Source organism: Camellia sinensis, chromosome 13 (genome assembly GCF_055761805.1).
Source record: "Camellia sinensis isolate YWXY chromosome 13, ASM5576180v1, whole genome shotgun sequence".
NCBI lineage: Eukaryota > Viridiplantae > Streptophyta > Magnoliopsida > Ericales > Theaceae > Camellia > Camellia sinensis.
In genome coordinates this window covers 49,974,091-49,998,536 of record NC_138973.1, presented here as the reverse complement: position 1 = coordinate 49,998,536, position 24,446 = coordinate 49,974,091, and the positions used below count along the sequence as shown (strand labels likewise).

General features: G+C 37.0%; 1 protein-coding gene across 3 annotated transcripts; it reads right to left on the bottom strand.

Moving 5' to 3' along the window:
• Positions 1-2,879: 2,879 nt before the first annotated feature.
• On the bottom strand, positions 2,880-23,533 carry LOC114315101 (beta-glucosidase 11-like). Of its 3 annotated transcripts, none has more exons than XM_082902197.1 (4): positions 9,706-9,797; positions 9,288-9,603; positions 8,706-8,961; positions 2,880-3,182 (listed from the first exon to the last, which is right to left on the bottom strand). In XM_082902197.1, exons 2-4 carry the CDS (start codon positions 9,350-9,352, stop codon positions 3,162-3,164), a joined length of 342 nt encoding a protein of 113 aa, XP_082758323.1. In that variant the 5' UTR covers positions 9,353-9,603; positions 9,706-9,797; the 3' UTR covers positions 2,880-3,161. The 3 variants fall into 3 exon arrangements, with proteins under 3 accessions (XP_082758323.1, XP_082758324.1, XP_082758322.1); XM_082902196.1 differs by lacking the exons at positions 2,880-3,182; positions 9,706-9,797 and adding exons at positions 3,270-3,638; positions 7,763-7,779; XM_082902198.1 differs by lacking the exons at positions 9,288-9,603; positions 9,706-9,797 and adding an exon at positions 23,409-23,533.
• Positions 23,534-24,446: the final 913 nt, after the last annotated feature.

Genomic DNA, 24,446 nt, shown 5'->3' with positions numbered 1-24,446 from the left:
ATATATTATCCATTTGTGCATTATTTCCTGCTTAGAAATAATTACTTTGGGCTACCGGTGAAGGGTAGTGTTGATTGTTGTAGACAATGCATGGTGATTAGGCAAACTAAAACTAATCAATTGGATGTGTCATAGAGTATGACCGTTGATAGAATACATTAACTTTATGTGTTGGTTGAGTGTGCATATGGCCAATGTGTTTATATGCATTATGTGTAGACAGTTGATAGAATACATTAACTTTATGTATTGATTGATTGCGTATGTGATTCTGTGTTTATATGCATTACTTGTGTATGGGAGGAGATGGGGGATGTACTCCACGGTTTAGGGGAAGATGGGGGATGTACCTCTAAACCGGTTAATGATTAAGGGAAGATGGGGGATGGACCCAGGGATGTAGCTCATATGCTCTCCCATTGTAGTGAAAATATAGCTCATATGCTTATCTGTTGAAGTGTTGATACAGCTCATATGCTTATCTATTGGAATGTTGATATAGCTCATATGCTTATCTGTTGTAGTATTGATATAGCTCATATGCTTATCGGTTGTAGTATTGATATAACTCATATGCTTATCTGTTGTAGTATTGATATAGCTCATATGCTTATCTGTTATAGTATTGATATAGCTCATATGCTTATCTGTTGAAGTATCGATATAGCTCATATGTTTATCTATTGAAAGTTTGTTTGATTTGATATAGCACCTATATGTATATCATCATCGTTTGCGAAGTATGGAAGTAGTTTATGTGTTTTTGATACAGCACCAAAATGTGTATCCACCTGGAATTTCGAAGGTGTTCTAGTGATGAACTGTAATCTCATCAAATGTTTTGGCCAGAGTATTGAGCCTTGTTTTCAAACTCAAAGTTGAATAAGAAATGGAAAGTGAATTATAACATAGACTTGACTGTCATGAAATTGTAATAAGATGTAAATGGAAGTGTAAGTATTGACCATCTATCAGTTGCTAATCTTTTAGGCGTTGTTCATAGTCGGTTTAGTATATTTCTACTGGGCTGTGGCTCACCCTATATGGGAACATCATTTTCAGGTACAGGTAGCATGCCACCTCCGAGGACATAGCTTGGGAGGCTAGAGGCAGACATACTTTTGTTGCCTTATTTTCTTTGATTGTATTACATATAGATTCAAGCCAAGGATTTAATGTGTAATTAAGTTAGCACTCTCTTTTGTAACCAAGTGTCAACTTGGAAAGCTGTAAGCCCGTAGGGCATTTGCTTTTGTTATAAACATGCAATACTTCTATAATGAAATACTCTAATGAATAGATGAATGTGGATCTTTTTTTGTATCAGTGCATGTCTCTTTATGGATGGGTTTAATGTTATATTTTTTTAAGGGCGTTACATTGATGAATTGTTTGGTGAAATCGCAATTTGATATCGATTTGGTGCAATCATTGGAGCACCAAACAGTAACTTTTTCATCAAAATTTAAATTTGATGTCAACTTTGGTGAACCGTTGGAAATGATCTGAGTCATTTTTTACTTAGATTTGGTGAAAAAAGAAGTTCATCGTTGGAGATGCTCTTAAGGGTCATGTTCTCGTAATATACTTTTCACTTGTCAGTGCTGTTGAAATTTTTAAACATTTTTCACTGATTTGTGGTTTACATGTAACTTGTGAGGCAATTCCCCATAAAAAAAAGTGAGAGAATAAAAAAGAAAAGGACAATGTGATGTGTGTGACGTGTCTCTTGGTGAGTGCGTCTGCGTGTGTGGTGAGGTAGAGATATTTGAGAGTTAAGGTCATGTCCTTGTAATATATTTTGAAAAATATTTAAGATCATTAATTAGTGGTAGTATTAATGATTTGATAATGAGTCTCATATATTGTCACAGTGCTGTTGTGTTTTTTGTTTTAAATGTGTGTCAATTCATTAGTAGTGCTTTAAAATACTATTTTTAGTAGTATGTATCATTACCTATATATTTTTCATTTGTAGTTAAATTTTTTAAGCATAAATAATTGAGAGTTTTAATTTTAAAACTTTAGAATGAGCTTTAAGTGTAAAACTTATCATGTGATGTGATATTTATGTTCACTATAAGAAATTACACTTTTGGCGACAAAAGTCAGATTTTTAGTCGCCGAAACATTTTCCCGACTATATAGTTTGGTCGCCATCTTGGTCGCGGAAAGATCGTCGGGGAAGGTATTGGCGACTAAAAAATATTTAGTCGCCGAAAGTCCTGAATTGGCTACTAAACAATTAGTCGCCAAAAGGAAAGGTATTGGCGACTGATTTTCTTTAATCGCCGAAAGTCAGCTATTGGCGACTAAAAATTTAGTCGCCCAAAGTTTTCAATAAATGTGTTTTTTTTTTGTTTTAGCAACTAAAATCTTTAATCGCTACAAACATGACTCCTTTTTAGCTATCAATTTTTTGGTCACTATAATCATGGTACTCCTTTTCGGTTACTAATTTTTTAGTCGCCAAAAACTTTTTTTTTTTTTTTTGGCTACTAACTATTTAGTAGCCAAAAGCTATTTATTAATTTTTTTAAAATGCATAAATTGAATATTTTTAATTAATTTGTAAATTATATGCAGTCCATTATCAATGCAATCTGTAACTGGTAAATATACAGAATAATATATCTATCAATTATCATCTAAATCCATTATAAATAATATTACTCATTTCATTATCATATAAATCTACATCAACACCAACCAAGTATAATCTATCTAAATTAAATATTACATACAAAAACAATAGATTTCCAAAACAGAGAATTGTACAAAAATAAATGTCTTCCATATACAGAACAAATGCTCTTTGTACATAAATAAATATCCACAACAGCCCACGCAAAAGCTATTTGTTAAAAAAACAAAAAAAAAAAAAACCATTAGTACTTATTCAATAAAATTGACATTTCAAATTATAACAATTATAAATTTAATAATTCTGATATATTATACTTTGGAAATTATTGTGATCAAATAGACAACATGTTATTGTAAATGAAGTGCATGGTATGGTTCACCTAAATCAATGGCCTGCAAAAAATACCATTAGAATTTGAAAGGGAAGTGAAAGGCAAATGATTCATAGTGCTTTGTCAAGAACTCAGGATCACCCAAACTAGCAAAAACTCAGGGTCACCCAACCTCCGGTTCCTTCAGTGCTTTGTCAAGAAAAACTACAATAGCAAACAAACAACATGATTAGGCTTTCCCGAAAGGATACCGAAGTATTCATTTACAAGAATCAATGTTTACATGTCCACATCTCTTAAAAAAAAATGTCTCATAAACCACCAAAATAGAACGAGGTTCCAAAGTGGAAGCTTAATGTGAAAGAAGAAATTGAACATTTAGAATGGATGCTACTGAAATGCTACCAAACAGTTGTTTATGATCCAAACACAAATTGTTGACAAATCATTTGTATGAAATTGCTAACAAATCATTTGTTACCCTGGCATCAGCAACTCACTCATATAAATAAACATAGACCAATAAACATCAGTTTATGTATTTAGGTTTGTGAATTGTGACTCACCAACCAATTAAAAAATCCTTCGTTCTTTGGGTTGTAATCACATCTTCTGTTGCATTTGTGCAAGGGACAGGCCAATAAACATAGACATTCATCCCTATTGTTAATGTAAATTGTAAATAGTAAATCACCCACTCCACCTACCACCTCCACTACCACCCACTCCACCTACCACCTCCATTTCACTCCACCTACCACCTACACCTACTACCACATTTTCTTCTATATATAGGAATTGTAAATATAACAACACATCAATCAATAATACATACAATTTATTCTCTCTCTATCAATTTATCTTACATGGTATCAGAACTAGGTTAAGAACTTAGTATTTTTCGCTTCACCGGCGGGCGGCGATCTCGCCTTGGCCGCCCGCCGGACCTCAACCTAGTCCGCTTGTTTTTCTACACATACATTCTTCCATAATTGAGCTCTTCTCTGCCTTTACAATGGCTGCCAACGAAGATATGAAGCAACAAAGAGTCAAACCCCGAATCAACCACCACCGCCGTCACACAGCACCCATCGCCACCCCCGCCTTCCGCGCCTTCATCTCCAACATCTCTGCCACCCCCGCCTTCCTTCATATGGTGGAAGCAGAGCAAGTACCTCAGGTCTCTCTTCTTTGTCGAGATCAGCAGCTTTGGATTCTTGTACGCGAAATTCCATCCAAAATGAAGCCAGTTTCACCCCTGGAGTAACCTTCTTCCAACCTCTTTGACAACAGACCAAAACTTATATCTTCTGGAACAAGCTTCCCTTGGTTCACAGCATTCGCAATCTGTTTATAGATGGAGGAGTGAGGGTGGAGCTCTTGGCGGGCATGTGCTCCTCTGCTTTCTTTCCTAGCTTCAGCAGAATGCATGGTAACACATGCATTGATCAAAAGGTCGATGAATCTCTGCAACCCTATTTGAGCAAGCTCGGCCAAAAACAACAATATCAAGAAGAGAATTTGCACCAAGCCGATTGGCACCATGAACTGATGCACAGGCTGCCTCCCCAGCAGCCATTAGTCCAGGAATCACTGCATCTGGATTATCACCTTTAATGGTCACTACCTCTCCATGGTAATTTGTGGGAATTCCACCCATATTATAATGAACAGTAGGCAAAACAGGGATTGGTTCTTTTGTAACATCCACACCAGCAAAAAACAGCAGCAGCAGGCTAGAACCCAGCAAAGTCACACTCAGATATCTTTCGGGGCTAGCCAAAAAAAAAAAAAAAAATCATCATCGACAGTTCCACAAGGACAGCAACAAGGTCCGAATAGCCATAGCCATAGCCATCAGTCCTCTGCATCTCCTCCAATGGTGGTTGGGTCTCCCACAACTTCCATCTCCAAGGGTGGTGGTGCCAGTGGAAGCCCGAGGACATCGACCTCCACTTCACAACCTGGCAATAAACCCACCGCCCAACCTTCTTCATTGTCTTCTCAGCAGCCCAAGAACTCCACATCAGTGCCAAGCCGGAAATCATCTCCGGTTGGTGTCAGAAGTATTCCATCAATACTTGGCAACCCCCATATTACCTCTTCAAGCACTGGAACAAAGTCTCAAATACAACAACAGTTGCCAAAACAGATGGTGCAGCAACAACAGCTATTCTTCTCTGCTCCATACCTGCAAACTCAAGGCCCTCTCTTTTCCTTTCTTTTTCTTTTAATATTTACATCCACTACCTTTTGTCTTTCAAATAAAGCCACCACCTTCCACCAAACCCATTTTTTTTCGTTTTCTTATTATCCTCCTCATCATCATGTACCCCTCTCTCTCTCTCTCTCTCATTTTTTCACTTTCCAACCCACCGAGGCCCATGCTTTCGCCATTAATATATTCTTATTATTATTATTTAAAAATATATATATATATACACAAACAAATACCACACCCATTGCGATTTTTCACAACACCCGTGCCATGCTGCAAAACAGATATATAATATATATATCAAATCATGGTCCATACATTGAGTCACCATCTCTCTTTCACTCTCTCTCACTCACATGCGGGACACAGAGTTTCTCTCTCTCCCCTTCTCTCCACTTTATCACATGGGTTTTGTCCCCCTCTTTTCGTTTCTTTTTATTTTACTATTCTCTACCGATTTGAATATCACCTTTCTTTTTTTTTTTCCTTTTTTTATTCCTTTACCATTCACACACAAAAGAAAAAAAAAAAAAAAACAGACGAAGATGACCTGCACACCAAACTCCTTTTATTCCTGTCGGGGCTCACCCCGTTCACCATTTTACATCAAAAAAAAAAAAAAACCACATAAACAAAACAACCACATCCACAGGCGGGATTTTTCTTCTCTACTCTACTGCAGGTCTCTTCTTTTTGCCTCCGTCCTGAGCGGCCCTTGACGGTGCTGCCTCCGTGTTTCCCACTCCACTGGGCATGATCACTACTCCCTGCTCCTCCACTGCAGCATATGGCGGACCTCCAAATCGGAACATCACGGTGGCCTTCCGCTTCAGCTCCTTGTTTTCCGCCTTAAGCACACTTATCTCTGCTCGCGCATCCTTATACATGCGTTGGAGCAGAGCCAGTTGGGAGTTTAACTGCTGCACCTCATTTGTCCTACTTTGCAGCCGGTGCGACAAGTTTGTAACCGCCGTCATGGTTTCCACACATGACTTCAACGTATACTGATTGGCCTCCACATCCGACTGCACCGCCATTTTTTGCTCCACAGACAGCATCGGAAAGTTCAACGGAGCAAACTCCGGGGCGCTTGGTTGAGGTTCCAGTGCCACCGCACCAGTTTTCTCTCTTGTTGACTCGTTGAGGTCTGGAAAGAGAGTGAGCAGACTCCGGGAAGACGAGGCCATTTTCTGGGCAACAGAGTGTTACAGAATATCTCTCGCAACAGAGTGTTACAGAATATCTCTCGCAACAGAGTGTTACAGACTCTCTCTCTCAGCACAACGCAGAGTTTTTCAGAGGATTTCGCAGGTTTTTTGCCTCTGCCTCGGCCTCAGCCTCCGTCTTGGTTAAATAGCCGAGGCAGCCACGCGTATCGCGCGCCACTTGACGCCAGACGACAAACGGGCGCGCCAGCCAAGGCACTCACGTGCCTCGCCATCATATCTGGCACGCCTTTTGATGAATTGGGCACGCCTTTTGATGGCACGCCTTTTGACAGATTGGGCACACCTTTTGAGGGCACGACTTTTGAGGGCTCAATATCTACATCCATGTATATCTTTTGGGCAGCCTATATACACACTCATACAGTGTCTTCTACATCGGTCAGCTTTATCAATCCCTTTTCAACCTCAAATAGGTTTTTATCTTCACACCTATTTGAGTTTGAGGGGGGGTTATACACAGTATCATGTATAAGTCGCTCATGGCGCACTGTGCATCACCATAACCTCTGCTACACCGGTCCGACATGACCCCGTAAACTGTCTTCTACAACGGTCCGACATGACCCCGTAAACTGTCTTGCTACAACGGTCCGACATGACCCCATAAACTGTCTTCTACAACGGTCTGACACGACCACACAGTGTCTGCTACAACGGTCCGACATGACCCCGTAAACTGTCTGCTACAACGGTCCGACATGACCCCGTAAACTGTCCTGCTACATCGGTCCGACATGACCCCGTAAACTGTCTTCTACAACGGTCCGACATGACCTCGTAAACTGTCCTGGTACATCGGTCCGACATGACCCCGTAAACTGTCTTCTACAACGGTCCGACATGACCCCGTAAACTGTCCTGCTACAACGGTCCAACATGACCCCGTAAACTGTCTTCTACATCGGTCTGACACGACCACACAGTGTCTGCTACAACGGTCCGACATGACCCCGTAAACTGTCTGCTACAACGGTCCGACACGACCATACCGTGTCTTCTACAACGGTCTGACACAACCATACAGTGTCTCCTATCCAATTTTTTAATTTTATTTGTCAGCTTATTTTTCTGCTTAGTTATTCTCTCCAAACTCAAGTTGGCTAGTACCTATCCTCCTTGAGTTTGAGGGGGGCTGTTAATGTAAATTGTAAATAGTAAATCACCCACTCCACCTACCACCTCCACTACCACCCACTCCACCTACCACCTCCACTTCACTCCACCTACCACCTACACCTACTACCACATTTTCTTCTATATATAGGAATTGTAAATATAGCAACACATCAATCAATAATACATACAATTTATTCTCTCTCTATCAATTTATCTTACACCTATGAATCCTTGTTGCCTGCCCTGTTGCATCACATTCTCCCCAAAATTATGAAACATCTTGTGATATTTCTTTCATGATTGCCAAAATTAATGGAAAAAAGAATGATGCCTCAAGATGATGAGTGTGGAATCCACAAGTAGAGAGGAAATTTCATTTTTTTTTTTCCTTTCAAATATAGGCTTTGGCTAAGATTGGCAAGTTTTCAGAGTTTATGAGGAAGAGTTTATGGATATAGAAGAAAAGCAAAACCATTGAAATGATTGTCATCCCTAAGGCTATGCTAGGATCATGGATTTGAAGGAATTGGAAATAGAGAAAAAATTTAACTTAAATTTCATTTACATTTTATTCACATTTTCCTTTCCCTTTGCAAATTTCTATCCAAATCTATGATCCAAACAAGGGAGAGAATTGGGATAATTATTGCAATAAGGTTGATGAAGAAGTCTCAGGTTAGAATGTTGGAGTGGGATTGTATGAGAGAAAATTGTGCCTCTCAGTAGGCCCACCCTAGACCCTTTTTTATAAGTTGAATGATTCATTTTATAAAGCTTGTCAAACAGGCCAAAAAAACAGATTGATTGTATATCATTAATTACACGATGAGATCGTATTTGTAATTTAAAAAAAAAAACTAGCATTTGTTTTAGAAAAAATGAATGATCTACTCTCAAAATTCACATTTGCCGTCTATTTTTGTTAAAACAAAGGTGATCCTATTATGATTACTGATCAACGTATTTTTTTTTTTTAATGAATGATTTGCTTTGCGACAATATAAGATGAACATCAGGATCACAAAAATGAACCTGAGGTAAGCCCCACCAAAGGAAACAGCAGTGACCCATTCTCTAATTTGTATGACAAACTAAAAGGCAGTCTATGTAAAGAATAGTAGATTCCTTAATATCTTACCAAAAAGCTCCTGTAATATAATATACCTGGTACATTTGCTTGTACAATCTTGCAGCTGATGAGTGTGCCAGCAAGATATGATGAGCAGCAATGTATGGCTCAGTTGAGGAGTTACCCTTAGAATAGTTTATTCCAAATGGAGCAGAGCAGCGCTGAGGGGGTATTCCTCTTATATCATAACCACCAATTACAAATACATTGCCCTCATTCACGGTTGTCCAATGCAAAACGCTATCTCCAAATTCCCTAAAGCAAACCTCAGCATATGCTGTGAAGTCTCCCCTGCATCCACAAATTGGTAATTTTGTTACACATATATTGTACATTTTCTACTTCAATCCAGGCATATACCATAAGCGCAAGAATTAGGGACAGACATTGTTTTAATTTCAAGGGCTGGGTGATATGTAATGAACCTTTTTTACATTAAATTACTCTAGACTAGAAGTACTTTAAATTCTTATAGTGCAAACTATACAAGTCTACCCCGATTCATGTTCTAGGTAACACAGGATCTTGGAGGACGAAGTATATAATTCGAAAACAATAACTAATACTACTATAATAAGGGAGTTCTCAAAACGTTGGAGGGAATTTGAGAATCATACACCATTTTCCGACTAAGCCATCCTCCATATTCATCTTCAAGAACTTGAGGTACGTCAATGTGCATTTGATAAAGACAAAATGATATTAATCACAGAGAGAAAAGGAGAGAGATGTCATTTGGTTGGCATTTTGGAAGTTCCTTTTCCTGCTTTTACAAGAAAAACAAACTGCTTTGATATTTTCTCAAGTGCTAACAAAAAGTATTGCAATGTTTATAATGGAAATTTCAAAATTGTGAGTAACCATGTTTGACAAGTTCATTGATGAGGTTGTTGTGGTATTCTAAACCCTTTGGGTTAACAGGTCCTCTTCCATCTGTAAAAGAGAGTGAGCACAAGCATATGAGAGAGAAGAACCAGAATTTGCTTTTGTATACTTATCAAGTAAATTACAAGAGAGACAGTTAGGTGATCCTACTAGGGATAAGTCTTGACCAAGATATGGAGAACCTATAAGCCTCCAAGCCTGTTTCCACCATGCGTTGGACATCTTCCTGCAAGAGATTCATGCTCCAAATCACACATGGACCATAAATTTACAATGTTATTCATGTTAAATCAACATTCTTACGTTAATTAAACATAACGTAAACGGATCCTCTATCCCACTCTTTCTTGCCTCCAATCTTTCTGACTCTAATCATGTGATAAAAAAGGGATTTGAGATAAAGAAACAGGGGCAAGTGGGACAGAGGATCCTCAACTATTGCCTATACACACAATTTCGATGAATGTTATGATTATGGATTTAATTTAATCCTTCCACAACCAACCAAGAAGAATGTTCATTCACCACCAGTATTTCTGTTTAAATTATGGGGTTTGATATGAAAATAAATAAATGAATAAACTAAAAGAAATCTCTCATCACCTGTTTGGAAGATTAAGGAGGTACAAAAACAAAAAAACAAAAAAGTGAGAAATGAAAAGAAATTATTTTTTAAAACTCATGTTTTGTTTCTCACCAAAAGTGGTAGAGATATTTGGTGAGAAACGGATGTTGATGTTTATAACATTTTTAATATATTTAAATTGTTCAACTAAAGAAAATTAAACCTCACCTAAATGAGAAATTATAATTTTCTCATTTCTTCGCTGGCCTAGTATAACAAACAAATTAGCATGTTATCATTGATTTGAGTAGTATACTCTTCCAAAAAATTGAAATTTTAACAACTGTGTTAAGCCATTTGGACACCCCCTAAAAAAAAAAAAAACAGTGGAAAATAATACATTTTACTTTTCACCATTTTCAAAGAATTTATTGATTTCAGAAAACTTTCAAATATTTTTACTTATTTTTAAAATATTCTTTCATTCCATTTCCAATATTAACAAGTGGCCAAAGGCAAAATAAACAATGAATGCCCCTCCCACATTAGATTCAAGGTCCAACACATCACAAAATCATAACTCTCCAATGATGCACTATAGAGGAAATTATCAACCAATCTTATTAAGGCAGTGGAGGAAGGAAAAAAGCATTAAAAAAAAAAAAACACCTTGTATTTGTGGTAACCATCACATGCTATGTCCCCAGTGGCTTGAGCTTTCCCTGAAAGTTTGAGTTGGACACATATATATCAATCATTTTGTAGAACTAATTAATATCAATATACATCTGTTAAACGTATGGGCATTTTATTGGAGAATATAAAGTTGGAGCATAATAAAAACTAGAAAACCATCCCAAGAGAAATAAATTTTAAGTAAATTCCAATTTAGATAAACCAAATGACCCAAACTCACAAGTCTCATATTCCCCCAAATTCCATTGTTTTGGAATCAGAAACAAGAAGGGAATCAAGAAAAGTCGTTTTCGCCCCCTTAACACCCTTTTTCGGTTAAGTTTAAAGCGTTTTCGGCTCTAACTCCCAATCTGCACGTGCTAATTACATTCTGTTTGTTGTCACAGGTCCTATTTGTCGTGAGAAAGCTGGTTGTGACATCCATACGGTGGTTCGGGAGTTGTTTTGCATTTTCGCCCCGTTAATGTCCTTTTTCGGTTAAGTTAAAGGCATTTCCGGCTCTAATTTCCAACCTACACGTGCTAATTACATTTCGTCTGTTGTTACATGTCCTATTTGTCATGGGGAAGCTAGTTGTGATATCCATACGTTGGTTCGGAGGCTGTTTGCACTTTTGCCTCCTTAACGCCCTTGTTTGAATAAATTTTAATAAAGAAAGCTACATAGGTTTGTCTCTAGGTATCCGATTCCTTTAATTTAACCTGATATCCAAGTACATTACAAAATATTCCTATTTCTTAACAAATTTCATTTATTTTCTACAATAGAATGGTGTGCACAATATGCCATAAAGCATTTTATTCCTATTTTTTGTATAGTTTTACGATTAACTCAAATTGGTAAGTATGTTTGTAGGTGAATGTCTAAGTACACATATTGTCTACATATCTCATACTCATATCCTTATCTAAGTATAATGTCTGACAATGATACTCTATACATTTATAAAAGGATAAATTACACGAACCTCTCCTAAAGTTTACAAAAAATACAAGCATTAATTTCGGTACATTTAGTAAGACTAAATGTACTGAAATTAATACAAATAGTGCAAAGATACATGACACTCCTACCCTCATCATCTCATAAAATCCACTATGCAGGTAATTTTAGTGTGTAGTATGCAAGTTGGAACTTCATTCATCATGACTAATGCTATACAGTTGGAACTTGAGCAATTTGCTACACAATTAGAAGTGAAAAGGTAGGGGCTCGGCACTTTTTGTTAAAGAGAAGGTTCCCATGATATATGATGTAGGATTTATTATCTTAAAAATTCCTCAAAAAAAATCATAAATCAATTTAAAAAGAAAAGCACTCACTACATCGGCATGGGTATGTATGAAAATAAAACAAAATAAGAAATTTCCACAAGAATATATTTTCCTATAAAATCTAGAAAAGAAATCAACAGATCAGAAAACTTCCTGGTTAACCATAGTTGAAAGAAATTTATATGCATATTCAATTGCTGAGTATCCCCCTAGTATCAAAAAAAAAAAAATGTCCATTTGCCATCCAGATACACCACAAGAGGAAAAGTTCAAATATAAAGAGGAAAGATTCAGATTGGGAGAGATTGATCAATAGCTGAACCCAACCCCTACTTAAGCTGAGGAGTCCGGATCCTCTACAGTGATATTTCCTAGAGTGATCTTAAAGTGATATTTTGGATGACTGAGATTTAATTCTACAAAAGTTGAGAGTATAATAATCATTTCACCTTCCAGCTCTTAAGCCCTAACCCTATCACTCTAAGATCATTCTAGGAAAAAATCACTCTAGAGGATCCGAACTCTAAGCTGAGGCCAGCTATAAGTTTTTCAACCCGAACTTCACAGATGCGGCCTATAGCCTGTTCAAAAGTCTGGTAGGCCTCTGAGTCCATTGAGCTAATTAATTCACATCCATACTCAAATTGGAACCGAATTAAATGCATATCCTACATGTGCCACAAATATACTCAAAGTATTCATAGTTGCAATTTCATTCTTCTAAACTTCATAAAAAAATCTATCATTAAATCCACTATTTCTTAAATCTTTATAATTTGTAGAACATGTACTTTATATTGGTAGTTTAAACCTGCTATGAATCTGTCACACCCCAAAATTTGGACAATTAAATATTAAATTCGAACTAAACCTCAATAATATTCCATCATCCAAATCTTAGGGGTGAAACAAAACTAAACACCAACCAAAACATCTACCATAATTTTATAACTATCAAATACGTCCAACATTAAAGTAGCAACAACTAATCAAATCAACTTAAATAAAGTACGGTTACAAACTTTGCCAAATTATTCCAATACTAAAGTCATAAAAAAAATAATAATAAATACATGAACTACTGACAACCTTAAGCTCAAGAAAACAAAAGATATCCAAGAGATATGCCCAAAAACTATAGTTACTTCTCATCACCACCGTAGCCTCAACTAATCCTGCAAAGGAAGCTCGGCTGCGCTCAAACAGAACGCACCCGAGTTACCAAGAGACAAAACGGGTTAGTATACAGGTATACTGGTATGAGTACAATATTTAACACCCACGTGTCCACTAGACACAGACAAAAATACATTTAATTCTTATCACGGGACAAGACAAGTAGTTCCAACCACACTGAGACGAATGGGTAGTTTCCCGAGATATGGTGGCATTTAGTTTCTTGTCCGTGCACAACGGAATATAAATTGATTATAAAATAGACAAAATAGAAATAAAAATATGGTGGGTCAGCCCTGCATAAAAAGTTAGTAAGACCCACTATCCTGCAAAACAAATAAAGTTAGTATAATTTAATTATAAGCAACTTGTTGAAAAAAAAATATAAAATTACACCGTTTCATACATAAATAATTCGAATTGATCAAAACTCAAAGAACGAAAGTTGTACAGAATCAAATTTCCTAGAAGACTGCGTGAACGAATTTAACAGAAACTGAACAGGTTAAAAGAAAAACTTGATATAAAAATCTAAACAGAATTCAATCGAAAAATCTAAAGCTGAAAACGAACAAAAACTGCCCCAAGATGATTTTTTTCGAAAAATTTCAAAACACAAAAAGTGTGCAGAATAATGTTTTACTTTAGTTTTCGCGAAACCAATAAAAATGAGCTCATTTTGTGGGTTAAAACAGTCTCTAAAATCTGCCTTGCTAAAATGAATCAAACCGACAATAATCAAGATTATCCGATTATAAGTTCTAATCGATCTTTTTAATAAAAAGCTAAAACACAAAAGTTGTCTAGAATCACGTATACATGCTTATTCTTAAATTTCATAATTTATCAAGATCGTTTACTATTTTTTTTTTCATGTACATATCAGTACCATACACACTATACTAATAAATTCATAATTAAATTCTTTGTTCCTTTACTCCACCACTTCGGCCCTCCCCTTCCGGCCTACACATATATCCCATGTGCCTCCCGTATACCTAACACCGCTCCGAAGCCAAACTTGCACGGGGATATCGTCCCGAGTTTGACTCACACTCCCCGGATGGTTAACATATACGTACGCGCGTAAATCAAAGCACTCGTCTACTCATGAGAATGAGGCAACAATATATATATATATTCACAACATCTCATACATGAGAATAAACATAACAATGCCGAGCCTAAGGCATTCAAATAAATCTCATAATTCTCACTTTTTTTATACACTCTTTCTCACCATCACTCAAATAAAACAACAATCCATGGAGTCATGGTGGAGTATAAGGAATTTATCTATGGGTTCCTAATTAATTTTAATTTCATATAACCATATTAATTTTTGTTTCATGTAACCATGAGGGTGATTACAATCATAAAATAAATCCATATAAAAATCCTAAATCTGACATACACAACTAATCAAAATAATTAAAATAAATCAATCAACTAAAAACCCTAAACTTTACCTGCACAACTAATCAAAGTAATTAAAATCAATCAATCATCTATAAACCCTAATCTTACATCCACAACTAATCAAAATAATTAAAATTAATCTATCATCTTTATGTAAAAACAAAATCAAACTAACATCAAACAAATAAAAATAAATAAATAAATAAAACAACGAATTAAACATAAATCAAGGAAAGTGGGTTTTGTATTCACAATATTATTTTGAAGATCAAAGAAATATTTAGAGAATTTATGGAGTCACCAAAACAAAATCCTAATCTTTTCTTTCTTTTCCCCTTTCTTTCTCGGCGTCCCTCACTTCTCTCTCTCTCTCTCTCTCTCTCTCTCTCTCTCTCTCTCTCTCTCCCCTGGCTGCCTTCACCTTGCAAATTCACTTTTCTTTTCTTTGATTACCCTGATCCATAATCTAACCTAATTCACTTTATATAATATTATACTAAAACCTAATCCTATTTTAACTTAATAAACCATCATTATATATATATATATATATAAATATAAGATTATATATATAACACCTCTCTCTTCTTCTTTTTTTATATAACAAATATAAATATTTAAATATTTAGATTAATTTTATATAATTAAATAACACATTAAATTAATTAATTACCACATTAAATTCATTAAATACCACATTAAATTTTCATGTGACCACACAAGTAATAAAGCCAAAAAATAAAATAAGATAATAATAATCATAATAATAAATAAATGACTTAAGAAAATTAGGGTCGCTACAATATACACACCTCAAAAGAATCTCGTCCCGAGATTTGATAGGAGAGGGTACTAAGCAAAAAGTTCAGGGTGCATACGTCGAACTTTCTCTTCTAACTCTCAGGTAATGTCGTTCTCATTTTCACTCCATTGTACTTTCACCAAGTTCACTTTCTTGCGCCGCAACTGCTTTACATCCCGATCTAGAATAGTAACCGGTCACACCACATACGTTAGATCATCACTAATCTCCAACACTTCTGGTGATACTATTTGGGATGGGTCTTGCACACACTTTCGCAATAAAGATACATGGAACACATTGTGAATCAAAGCTAAAGTAGGTGGTAGAGCTAATTTGTAAGCCACATTACCAATCCTCTCAATGATCTCATATGGTCCCACAAATCTAGGTGCTAACTTTCCCTTCTTTTCGAACCGTATAATACCCTTCATTGGTAAGACCTTCAAAAACATGAAATCTCCAACATTCAACTCAACCCCCTTACGTTTTCTATCAGCGTAACTCTTCTGACGACTCTGTGCAATCTTAATACGTTCCTGAATAATATTTACCTTCTCCGTAGTCTCCCTCACCAACTCTGGCCCTAACAACGGCGCATCTCCTACCTCTATCCAACAAGCAGGTGATCGACATGGCCTCCCATACAAAGCCTCAAAATGTGCCATCCCGATATTATAAGCAAACTCCACCAATGGCAAGTGTTCTTCCCAACTACCACCAAGATCGAGGACACAAGCTCTCAACATATCCTCCAAGATCTGATTTACCCGCTCAGTTTGCCCATCTGTCTGGGGATGATAAGTCGTGCTTAAGTCTAACCTAGCACCCAAAGCATGCTGAAAACTCTCCCAAAACTCCACCACAAACAACAGATCACGATCCGAAACTATAGAAATGGGTGCGCCATGAAGTCGCACCACCTCCCGAATATATAACCTAGCTAGTTTAGCCGCAGTTCGGTGAACACTGATAGGAATAAAATGAGCAGACTTTGTGAGTCGATCCACTATCACCCAAATAGATTCATTGCCTCGCTTAGACCGTGGCAATCCATCCACGAAATCCATAGAGATGCACTCCCACTTCCAAGTAGGGATCTCAAGAGGCTGCGACAGTCCAAACAGTCGTTGATGTTCTACCTTAACCTGTTGGCACACATAACATCGAGAAACATACTCTCCTGTGTCCTTCTTCATACCTTCCCACTAAAACGTTGTCTTTAGGTCATGATACATCTTAGTCCCACCAGGGTGAATGGTATATCGGGACTTATGGGCATCATCCATAATCTCTTTCCCCAATTCAACAATATTAGGTACACACAACCTGCCCTTGAATCGCAATCCCCCATCTGAGTCCACAGACCAATCAGTAGGACAATCATCGATCAAATCCACTACAAGGTCATCGAGCTTGCTAATGAGAAACCCATCTAAATTCTGCAACTGACGAGCTTTGCCCACTAACGTCGGCTGTACGTCAAACTACCAATGTATTCCCTCTCAGCATTCTTTATTGGTTGAATATCATGCATCGAAATTAACTCCAAGGACTTCCATTCTTGAATCATCAAAGAAGCCATAATCTCATGTTGTCGACTAAGTGCATCAGCGACTACATTTCTTTTTCCTGGGTGGTAAAGGATCTCGAAATCATAACTACTGATAAATTCAACCTATCTCTGTTGCCTCATGTTCAACTTTTTTTGAGAAAAGAGATATTTGAGGCTCTTGTGATTTGTGTACAACTCAAAGTGCTCCCCAAACAAGTAGTGTCACCACACTTTCAACGCAAAAACAACCGCTGCCAACTCTAAGTCATGAGTAGCGTATCGTCTCTCATGAGGTTTTCGCTGTCGAGAAGCATAAGATACAACCTTCTGATGCTGCATCAATACACATCCCAACCCAGTTCCACTCGCATCAGTAAACACTACTAACTTTTCCCCTTGTACCGGTATAGTTAACACCGGTGCTATAGTCAACCGCTGCTTTAACTCCTGGAAAGCTTTCTCACAATCATCTGTCCATATGAACTTCACATTCTTGCGGGTCAACTTGGTCATGGGTGCTGCAATAGTGAAAAACTTCTCTATAAATCTTCTGTAATAACCGGCTAGTCCTAAAAAACTTCTCATCTCTGTAGGGTTCGTGGGCTGCTTTCATTCTTTGACCGCAACAACTTTTCAAGATCTATCGCTATCCCCTGATTGGACACAACATGTCCCAAAAATCGAACTTCTTTCTCCCAAAAGTGACACTTACTGAACTTAACGTATAACTGTTGCTCCCTCAAAGTTTGCAACACGACTTTCAAGTGTTCTCTGTGTTCCTCCTCATTCTTAGAATACACCAGGATATCATCTATAAAGATAATCACAAACTTATCTAGATACGGTTGAAAAATTCTGTTCATCAAGTCCATGAAATAGGCAGGAGCATTGGTCGAACCAAAAGGCATTACAGGAAATTCGTACAACCCATACCGGGTCCAAAAAGCAGTAAGCGGTATACTTTTCTCTGACACACCCATCTGATGGTAACCCGTTCTGAGATCAAACTGAGAGAAAATGGCTGTCCCCTTCAACTGATCAAACAAATCATCAATTCTAGGTAGTGGATACTTGTTCTTGATAGTCACCTTGTTTAGCTCTCTGTAATCTATGCACATACGAAGAGTGCCATCTTTCTTGGAGACAAAGATCGCAGGTGCTCTCCATGGGGAGTTACTTGAACGAATGAACCCTTTCTGAAGCATCTTTTCCAGCTGCTTCTTCATCTCCACAAACTCTTTAGGCGCCATTCTGTATGCCGCCTTAGAAATTGGTGCAGTTCCTGGCACTAGGTCAATGCGAAATTCTACTACCCGTCGAGGAAGAGGTCCAGGTATCTCCTGAAATACATCTTTAAACTCATGCACCACATCTACCTCACTAATATCCTGCTTAGGAATTTTTACCGAGCACAGAAAACTCATCATCATCGACTCTTCTCCATCGCTAGAAGTGTGGGTAAGCCGTGGCATACCGGGAATATCTACATTTACAGTCCTTCCAGTACAATCTAGAGTTACAAAGTATTTTCGCAGCCAATCCATACCCAAAATAATTGTGAACCCTTAAACCCTAACACAATTAGGTCTGCATGCAAGACTCTACCCGCAAAATCAATCTCAAAATCTTTACACATCTCATAAAGAGTAACTGCCCCTCCTAAAGGGGTCTTAACACGAATAGGTCTAGACAAGGAGGTAGTTACAATATGTTCTCTTTCTACAAACTGTCTAGATATAAAAGAATGAGAGGCACCCGCATAAAAAAGAACTCTAATGGGTTCTTGAAAGAGATTAAAAGTACCTTGCACTTTGTCAGTTCCTGGCATAACTGCAAATGCCCTGGCTGGAGCTGCTTGACCCTGTCGCGCCTGCTGTCTCTGAGGGCAATCCTTGATTACATGCCCTAACTACTGACACCCAAAACACTTCCTATTGATCGGTTGAGGTGCTATTGGTCTGATAGGTGGGGGTCCCTCCAACTGAGGTACAGGAGGATGATAACCCAATTGTGGCACTTACTGCCGCTGTCCTTGATAACCCTGGGGACGCCGACCACCCTGTCTCTGATAATGGTGCCCCTGTGGCTGGAAATTGCCCTAAGGCCGAAAATTGCCCTGAGGTCTAAAATTTCCCTAACTACCTTGTTGCTGTGGCTTCTGAAACTGTTGACCCCTATGCCTTTGATCATAGGGTCGGTATTTGTTCCCATCTCGCTGCTAGAAGTGACTCCCTCTAGAAGTCTCTCCGGCCTTGGCCCTTCTCTTCTTTAAACTGCTTCTCTTTTTCCTCATACTTTAGTGCCAAGTCAAGAACCCTTTCAAATGGTTCAGCATCAAAGGGAATAAGGGACTTAGACAGGTAATGATTCAATCCCTTAATAAACTTCTTATTCTTCTTCTCCTGCGTGTCGATCAAGTAAGGGGCATAACGGGACAACTCATTAAACTCGGTGACATACTCGATCACTGTTCTACCCTCTTGAGTAAATTTTGAAAATTCATCACTCAGTTGAGACCGAATAGCAGCAGGAACAAACTTTCGGTCAAAACAAATCTTGAAATCTGCCCAAGTCAAAGTCCTCAAGTCTAGACCCTCCTTCCACGAGTTCCACCAAATAGGGCTGCTCCCTCAAGCTGATGTGTTGCCAGCTTCTGTTTTTGGACCTCGGTGAGCTGCATACGACTAAACACCATCTCACATCTTTGAACCCAAGCGTCAGCTGCAATAGGTCCTTCATCTCCAGAGAATTTTTGGCCTCCCAAAGAACCAAAGTCTTTGTTTCTCTTCGCAAAGGGATCTCCCTGCTGGCCTTGATTATTGTTCTGCACAACCTGAATTAATTGAGCCATCATCTCTCCTACATGAACCTGCACCGTATTGGTTGCCTCGGTAGTAGTCGCCGCTGCCGCTGCCGTTGCCGCTACCACTGTCGCTGTGTTAGCAGTTGTTCCTTCTCCTATGCCATTGGACTCAGCGCTTCTCAAATTATACCTTCCAGCCATCACCTTCAAGTTAACACACAAGAAGAATTCGTTCATGAATACTTAGAATAATTCAACCACCAACCTAAACTAGCTAACCCAAGTTTTCACAATCCGAGGATCATCTAAACTCTCACAAGTCTAGGGTAACCTAGAGCTCTGATACCAAACTGTCATGCCCCAAAATTCGGACAATTAAATATTAAATTCGAACTAAACCTCAATAATATTCCATCATCCAAATCTTAGGGGTGAAACAAAACTAAACGCCAACCAAAACATCTACCATAATTTTATAACTATCAAATACGTCCAACATTAAAGTAGCAACAACTAGTCAAAACAACTTAAATAAAGTATGGTTACAAACTATGCCAAATTATTCCAATACTAAAGTCATAAAAAAAAAAATAATAATAAATACATGAACTACTAACAACCCTAAGCTCAAGAAAACAAAAGAAATCCAAGAGATATGCCCAAAAACTATAGTTACTTCTCGTCACCACCGTAGCCTCAACTAATCCTGCAAAGGAAGCTCAGCTGCGCTCAAACAGAACACACCCGAGTTGCCAAGAAACAAAACGGGTCAGTATACAGGTATACTGGTATGAGTACAATATTTAACACCTACGTGTCCACCAGACACAGACAAAAATACATTTAATTCTTATCACGGGACAAGACAAGTAGTTCCAACCGCACCGAGACGAATGGGTAGTTTCCTGAGATACGGTGGCATTCAGTTTCTTGTCCGTACACAACGAAATATAAATTGATTATAAAATAGACAAAATAGAAATAAAAATATGGTGGGTCAGCCCTGCATAAAAAGTTAGTAAGACCCCTCATCTTGCAAAACAAATAAAGTTAGTATAATTTAATCATAAGTAACTTGTTGAAAAAAAATATAAAATTACACCGTTTCATACATAAATAATTCGAATTGATCAAAACTCAAAGAACGAAAGTTGTACAGAATCAAATTTCCTAGAAGACTGCGTGAACGAATTTAACAGAAACTGAACAGGTTAAGAGAAAAACTTGATATAAAAATCTAGACAGAATTCAATCGAAAAATCTAAAGCTGAAAACGAACAAAAACTGCCCTAAGATGATTTTTTTCGAAAAATTTCAAAACACAAAAAGTGTGCAGAATAATATTTTACTTTAGTTTTCGCGAAACCAATAAAAATGAGCTCGTTTTGTGGGTTAAAACAGCCTCTAAAATCTGCCTTGCTAAAATGAATCAAACCGACAATAATCAAGATTATCCGATTATAAGTTCTAATCGATCTTTTTAATAAAAAGCTAAAACACAAAAGTTGTCTAGAATCACGTATACATGCTTATTCTTAAATTTCATAATTTATCAAGATCGTTTACTATTTTTTTTTTCATGTACATATCAGTACCATACACACTATACTAATAAATTCATAATTAAATTCTTTGTTCCTTTACTCCACCACTTCGGCCCTCCCCTTCCGGCCTACACATATATCCCATGTGCCTCCCGTATACCTAACACCGCTCCGAAACCAAACTTGCACGGGGATATCGTCCCGAGTTTGACTCACACTCCCCGGATGGTTAACATATACGTACACGCGTAAATCAAAGCACTCGTCTACTCATGAGAATGAGGCAACAATATATATATTCACAACATCTCACACATGAGAATAAACATAACAATGCCGAGCCTAAGGCATTCAAATAAATCTCATAATTCTCACTTTTTTTATACACTCTTTCTCACCATCACTCAAATAAAACAACAATCCATGGAGTCATGGTGGAGTATAAGGAATTTATCTATGGGTTCCTAATTAATTTTAATTTCATATAACCATCTTAATTTTTGTTTCATATAGCCATGAGGGTGATTACAATTATAAAATAAATCCATATAAAAATCCTAAATCTGACATACACAATTAATCAAAATAATTAAAATCAATCAATCAACTAAAAACCCTAAACTTTACCTACACAACTAATCAAAGTAATTAAAATCAATCAATCATCTATAAACCCTAAATCTTACATCCACAACTAATCAAAATAATTAATCTATCATCTTTATGTAAAAACAAAATCAAACAAACATCAAACAAATAAAAATAAATAGATAAATAAAATAACGAATTAAACATAAATCAAGAGAAGTGAGTTTTATACTCACAATATTATTTTGAAGATCAAAGAAATATTTAAAAAATTTATGGAGTCACCAAAACAAAACCCTAATCTTTTCTTCCTTTTCCCCTTTCTTTCTCGGCGTCCCTCACTGTTCTCTCCCAATCTCTCTCTCTCTCTCTCCCACGGCTGCCTTCACCTTGCAAATTCACTTTTCTTTTCTTTGATTTCCCTGATCCATAATCTAACCTAATTCACTTTATATAATATTATACTAAAACCTAATCCTATTCTAACTTAATAAATCATTATAATATATCATATTATATAATACAACATAATTATAATATATATATATATATATAAATATAAGATTATATATATAACACCTCTCTCTCTTTTTTTTTTATATAACAAATATAAATATTTAAATATTTAGATTAATTTTATATAATTAAATAACACATAAAATTAATTAATTACCTCATTAAATTCGCTAAATACCACATTAAATTTTCATGTGACCACACAAGTAATAAAGCCAAAAATAAAATAAGATAATAATAATCATAATAATAAATAAATGACTTAAGAAAATTAGAGTCGCTACACAATCTGTAATGTACATGTGTTCACAGATTTTTTAAGTTATATATTATATCTTAAGTAGAGTTGAAATGAACCCTATTATTCAACAAAACATGAGTCTGCACTGGCAAATTCATGAATCCACTATAACATTTGCCCAAACATAACTTGCTCTTTAGAAAACCCACATTGGCACTTGAAATTGAGAATTTCATTGCAATTTACTCTTCATCCCTTCCATAAGTGCTATGCAACATAATCAATTAAGAACGTATAATTAATCAAATCAGACATCGACTTAAATTTGTAATGGGTTTTTACAAGGTTAACAAGATTCAAAAACGTCTAGAAATAAACAATTAAAACTAACCAAAATTATCACAAGGTTCCATTCCATCATCATGAGAGTTAATGTCCATTCATGGCTGAGGTTTTTTTGAAACGCCCAATACATGTTTATGTACCCACCAAATTATGAAGTTTAAATAATGAACACTCCTTAACAGTTGCACATAAAGAATAGGTGATCCTAATAACGGAGGTAAAGTGAATATATACATGGACATACAATGGCTGCCATCAATTCACGGACATACTTTTGGAACTAAGAAAAAATGACTTGCATTTCTACCTGTGAAAGGAATGGAACAAACCTGTTTAGCCATGCTACAAGCTTTCTCTGATGCATTTAGAATCTCATAGTAGAAAATCGAGAAGTTGAGTGCCAGCCCCAACCTTAGAGGGTGAGTTGGAGCAAGATCAGCAACCGCAATATCCTCCACAGTTTGACCAATTAAAAAATAAAAAAATAAAAATTTGTCAATAGCAATTCTTAGGTATATTAGTGAGTAGCACGTAGAATCATCATCAATGAATGCTATTTTAGAAATATGCACAGGTCTCAGATTTAACTCTCCTTAGGATCTAATCAACTCTTTGGAGTCACATTTTAGAAACCCTAAAATGTCCTTCAACTGATCAGAAAAAGGAGAAATAGAGCAGAATGTCCTTCAACCAAACCCATTTTAGAAATCAACATGAAATTTAACTGAATCAAGCATATAAAACCCTAAAGCAAGAATTAGAAAGGGGGGAAATAGAGGAAGGGGGAGAGGGAGAGAGAGAGAGAGACACACACACACACACACACATAGAGAAAGAGCTAGGCAGAGAGAGAATGTGAGCGAGAGAGCTGGAGCAAAAGAAAGAGAGACATGGACAAACCGAGAGCGAACGCGTGCCCTTGCGAGAGAGAGAGAGAGAGAGAGAGAGAGAGAGAAAACCTGTGATCTGTAGTTGTGGTGGTGGTGATTTGCAACAGTGGAGGTGGTGGTGGCCGTGGCCATGGCCATGGTGATGTCCTCCGTATGGTGGGCTGCAGTGAGGTGATTCTCAGTGAGGTTTGGTGAAGGACAGTTTGTGTGTGTGAGAGATTTGAATGTTGTTTTCTGTAATAGAGAAAGGAGCGGGCAAAATGAATTTGGTATTTGGCTCTAAAAACTTTGAACCTTGGCGACTAATTTTATTGTTTAGTCGGCAAATGAACACTTATTGGCGACTAATTTTCCTTTTGGTTGGAAAAAGTAACATTTACCGACAAAATCTTTTGGTCGCCAAAGAGTAACCATAAAAATATGCCATTTTTTAGTGACTAACATTTCTTTTGTCGTCAACAAATAATATACGACGAC